Source organism: Ylistrum balloti, unplaced genomic scaffold, assembly GCF_031769215.1.
Source record: "Ylistrum balloti isolate Yb309-2 unplaced genomic scaffold, AGI_CSIRO_Ybal_v1 Utg371536, whole genome shotgun sequence".
Taxonomy (NCBI): Eukaryota; Metazoa; Mollusca; class Bivalvia; order Pectinida; family Pectinidae; genus Ylistrum; species Ylistrum balloti.
Window position 1 is genome coordinate 213,455 of NW_026782792.1, and position 4,399 is coordinate 217,853.

The 4,399-nt window shown below is 34.4% G+C and overlaps 1 protein-coding gene across 1 annotated transcript; it reads left to right on the forward strand.

Moving 5' to 3' along the window:
• Window positions 1-517: 517 nt before the first annotated feature.
• LOC132562853 (circumsporozoite protein-like) lies at window positions 518-3,987 on the forward strand. The gene is made up of 3 exons (XM_060227628.1): window positions 518-553; window positions 1,264-1,761; window positions 3,982-3,987. The coding sequence occupies exons 1-3, from the start codon at window positions 518-520 to the stop codon at window positions 3,985-3,987; spliced, it is 540 nt and encodes a 179-aa protein (XP_060083611.1).
• The last annotated feature ends 412 nt before the right edge of the window (window positions 3,988-4,399 follow it).

A 4,399-nucleotide genomic window follows, 5' to 3' on the forward strand; every position in this document is an offset into this window, starting at 1 on the left:
GACCTCAAGCAGAAAAGTCAAAAGAATTCCATTGGGATGTTCAGTCTCCATGACTCGCTTCACAAAGAATCAGTTGAGACTTGTGTGAAGAAAGTGATTTACGAACAATCAGAGCTAAATCTGCCTCTTTGTATTTTGTATAGAGGATATTGAGATCAACCGCAGGCTAGGTAGATTCAATGATTCTAGTTTTCCAATTATAATTGTGAAATTCATCCACCAATTGGAGAAATATGAAATCATCAAGGCTCAGAGGATTCTGAAAGGTTCCAAAGAGGCTTGAGAGTTTTGGGGAATTTAAAGCTTGGCTGTCAGAGATTTCGTCTGGACAATGTCTGAAAAAATGGAAAACTTGTTTTTGTATTGAGGAAAGGGAAATGACAATTTTTTCACAACACAAAACTCAAAAAACAGTCTCTTAAGACTAACATCTGTTATCTATGTTACAACACAGCTTGTACAGTTGTTTGTGCTTATTGATAATACATATCTACAATGAAATATGAAACATTGGTACATGGCAGAACTTTATCAGGATAGGGACCAACTTCCTGTAAGATCACTGGGATCAATTCTATTTCTGATTTTCCATTTGTGTAATGTTACTTGGCCAACTGCAAACTGATGTATGTTGGATGATTTAAATTAGGACAAAGCAGCTGACAAATCGTACAGGGACAAAGCAGCTGACAAATCGTACAAGGACAAAGCAGCTGATGAATCGTACAAGGACAAGGCAGCTGACTAATTGTACAGGGACAAAGCAGCTGACTAATTGTACAGGGACAAAGCAGTTGATGAATTGTACAGGGACAAAGCAGCTGATGAATTGTACAGGGACAAAGCAGCTGATGAATTGTACAGGGACAAACAGCTGATGAATTGTACAGGGACAAAGCAGCTGATGAATCATACAGGGACAAAGCAGCTGATGAATTGTACAGGGACAAACAGCTGATGAATTGTACAGGGACAAAGCAGCTGATGAATCATACAGGGACAAACAGCTGATGAATTGTACAGGGACAAAGCAGCTGATGAATCATACAGGGACAAAGCAGCTGACAAATCGTACAAGGACAAATCTGCTGACTAATTGTACAGGGACAAAGCAGCTGATGAATTGTACAGGGACAAAGCAGCTGATGAATCATACAGGGACAAAGCAGCTGATGAATTGTACAGGGAAAAGGAGCTGACGAATCATACAATACAAAGCAGCTGATGAACTGTACAGGGACAAAGAGCTGATGAATTGTACAGGGACAAACAGCTGATGAATCGTACAAGGACAAAGCAGCTGAAGAATTGTACTGGGACAAAGCAGCTGACGAATCGTACAAGGAGAAAGGAGCTAATGAATCGTACAAGGACAAAGCAGCTGATGAATTGTACAAGGACAAAGCAGCTGATGAACTGTACAAGGACAAAGCAGCTGATGAATCGTACAAGGACAAAGCAGCTGTTGAATTGTACAAAGACAAAGCAGCTGATGAATTGTACAGGGAGAAAGCAATTGATGAATTGTACAATTACAAAGCAGTTGATGAATTGTACAAGGACAAAGCAGCTGATGAATCGTACAAAGACAAAGCAGTTGATGAATTGTGCAAAGACAAAGCAGCTGATGAATTGTACAAAGACAAAGCAGCTGATGAATTGTACAGGGAGAAAGCAGCTGATGAATTGTACAAGGACAAAATAGCTGATGAATCGTACAAAGACAAAGCAGCTGATGAATTGTACAGGGACAAAGCAGCTGTATGTTGCAGCTTAATGTCTTATGATATACTACATCTTATTATATATTAGTATTGTAATTTGATAATCACATTCAATTGTTGTGTACAATTTTTTTAGATAGAGTGAACACTGTGGAGGGACTCAAGTCCATGATGATTTTTCTATCCCACACAACATGTTTTAATTCATTTGAATAGTGGTTTGTTTCAGAATTTGCACATGTGCTTGACATTGTTTGAAAACTCATTGAATTATTTGGCTAGTGCACCTAACCATCTAGATTCTGGTATTTCTCTAGATCAATCTTGATTTTTCTCTAATCACCTTCTAGATTTTAAAATTTAGGCCCTTAGCACCACTGACAAGTCCAGGACTGACAGCTGTATTATATTACCAGGTATTATTATATTTTAAGAATATGTAATTCTGAATTGATGTTTAGAGGTACAATTCACTTATGTACAATACGAGAGAAATCTATATACAAGGGAAATATTTACGAGATTAAACTTGAAGACCTATAATTGACTTCTGGCAAATACATCTTCGTAGATCCTGGTAATATAATGTTCTTCAAATTTTTTTAGATCATTCCTCAATCACCTCTGAAGTTTCACCAATTTAGACCCTTAATCTTCAAAAGATGAAACAGCTGTATGATACAGTTTAATTTGATATTTGGATACACTGTATCTAATTGACTTTATTGAAAAGTGCTATTTATTTGAGTGTATTGAATACAATGGTTACAGAGTTAGACCCGCTGGTCGACTCTTTATGTCCTTTTCATCACTAATGAGTCCTAAGTATCAACTTTACTGACACTGAGTTTGCCTTTACTTAAAAAGACGCATCATGCCATCAAGTTCACTCAAGCTTAACTGTTTGGCACTTGTTTACTTTAAACTGATTTTTCAGCCAATATATAGAAAATGAATTTAAGCAAATTAATTAATGAGCTGTTGTGTAATATTTTTATAGAAGCAAATGTTGTTCAGTTAAATTTTCTTTTTCATATATGTCAGTCCAATACATCTAAAATATCAAATACAAACACAGTATTACTATCTACATGTTCGTGACATCATTTCTTTGCACAAATGTAGTAGTACGATGTCACAAAATGACATACAATTGTAGAACGTAAGCTAATATGCAGAGTTTTGTATATTTACTAAATATGTTTAAATATAAAATCATTTGAAATACTCTCTCCTTATATTAACTTATGTACAAGTGTTATACGATGGCCAACAGCAACCAGAAACAGTTACCAATAGTACAATTTCATTAACATAAGATTATTACATATGTATTGTGTCTCAAATATGTCTACTACATTAGTTCATCTATTTGTAAACACTACGTGTATGATGCATTGTCAACAAATAGTATTGGATTAGAAATAATTTTGAAACTTACAGTTATAAGTCTGTCTTATTGATTTATTGATTCTTATGAAGGGTTAGTTGAATGTATTGGGCCATATTTCTCTTGCTTTGTTCTCACTCTGCATAATTTAAAACATTTCAAGAAAATTCTGTGTCTGTTAATATTAGGCATGTCATACTAAAATGGGTACTCATTTGAAACCAATGACTACTCCTCAGCTAACTGCAATATAATTATTGATGAAGTAATTTTAAGCTTAAATTTAATTGAAACTACACAGTTTGCATTGAATTGCAATCTAGACAAACTATAGAAAATGTAAATATAGCTATTGAACACACTTAGTATGATATTTACAATATCGGTGAATTAGATGAAAGCAGAGTAGGCCACCATGTGTCATAGGTCTGATAAGGATGATTGGTAACACTTCAACAAAAATTTATTGTTTAATGTACTTGAGTCTGAAATATATTGTATCAAGTAGCGGTGAATATATTTGTAATTAGTGATAAAATATTTGCTTTAAAGCTGCACATTCCCAAGGTTTTAAGTGGTAATTCATCAAAATTACTTTAATGTTTGACAAGATGTTTATCTTTGACACAAGCAGCGATCCCAAAGAATATTTATACCATCCTGAACGACTCAGTGTATTTGTATAAATAGTATGTCCATTTACCATCTCAGGACTAAAGCTAGAAGACATGTATCAGTTCTACAAACCATTGATCTGCTCAACAAACCATTGATCCAACACAAATATGTTATCGTGATGCTTGCTTCTTATTTGTAAACAACTTGGGAATGGACTTTGTAAAAATTCTAATTTGATTGATTTTTCAGGTTTAGCTCTCTGTTGATAACAATCAATAATTCGTTAGACATTCATCGCCTAATCTATTCATGGAATCATTTGTTGAAAGGAAGCTTTTTAATTGGAGCATGTATGTGTTATCACATTTGAAATTCTAATGAATAGATCTATTTACACTTAAATGAGACAATACTTAAGTTATACAGCACTTCTGTACAGGATACTGTGAGGGACCTCTGTTTATTACCTTATTAACAACATACATGATTTACTTAGTACATAAAGTTAAAGGTTACCAGAGTATCGAAGGAAAATTCATACCGTCGATGACCTCATACCTTTTTACATCTCTTGATCAATTCAAATGTGTAGTTTGAAGTTGTAACAGGCATTATAGCCCTCATATGTTTACATTGCTTACTAACACAAATTATGGGATGCACAAAC

Bases quoted from the DNA above. Each gene is read 5' to 3' on its own strand.
- LOC132562853 (XM_060227628.1), top strand. From the start codon at position 518: ATGGCAGAACTTTATCAGGATAGGGACCAACTTCCT. The intron at 554-1,263 runs GTAAGATCACTG...TGAATTGTACAG, and splicing joins AGGATAGGGACCAACTTCCT to GGACAAACAGCTGATGAATC.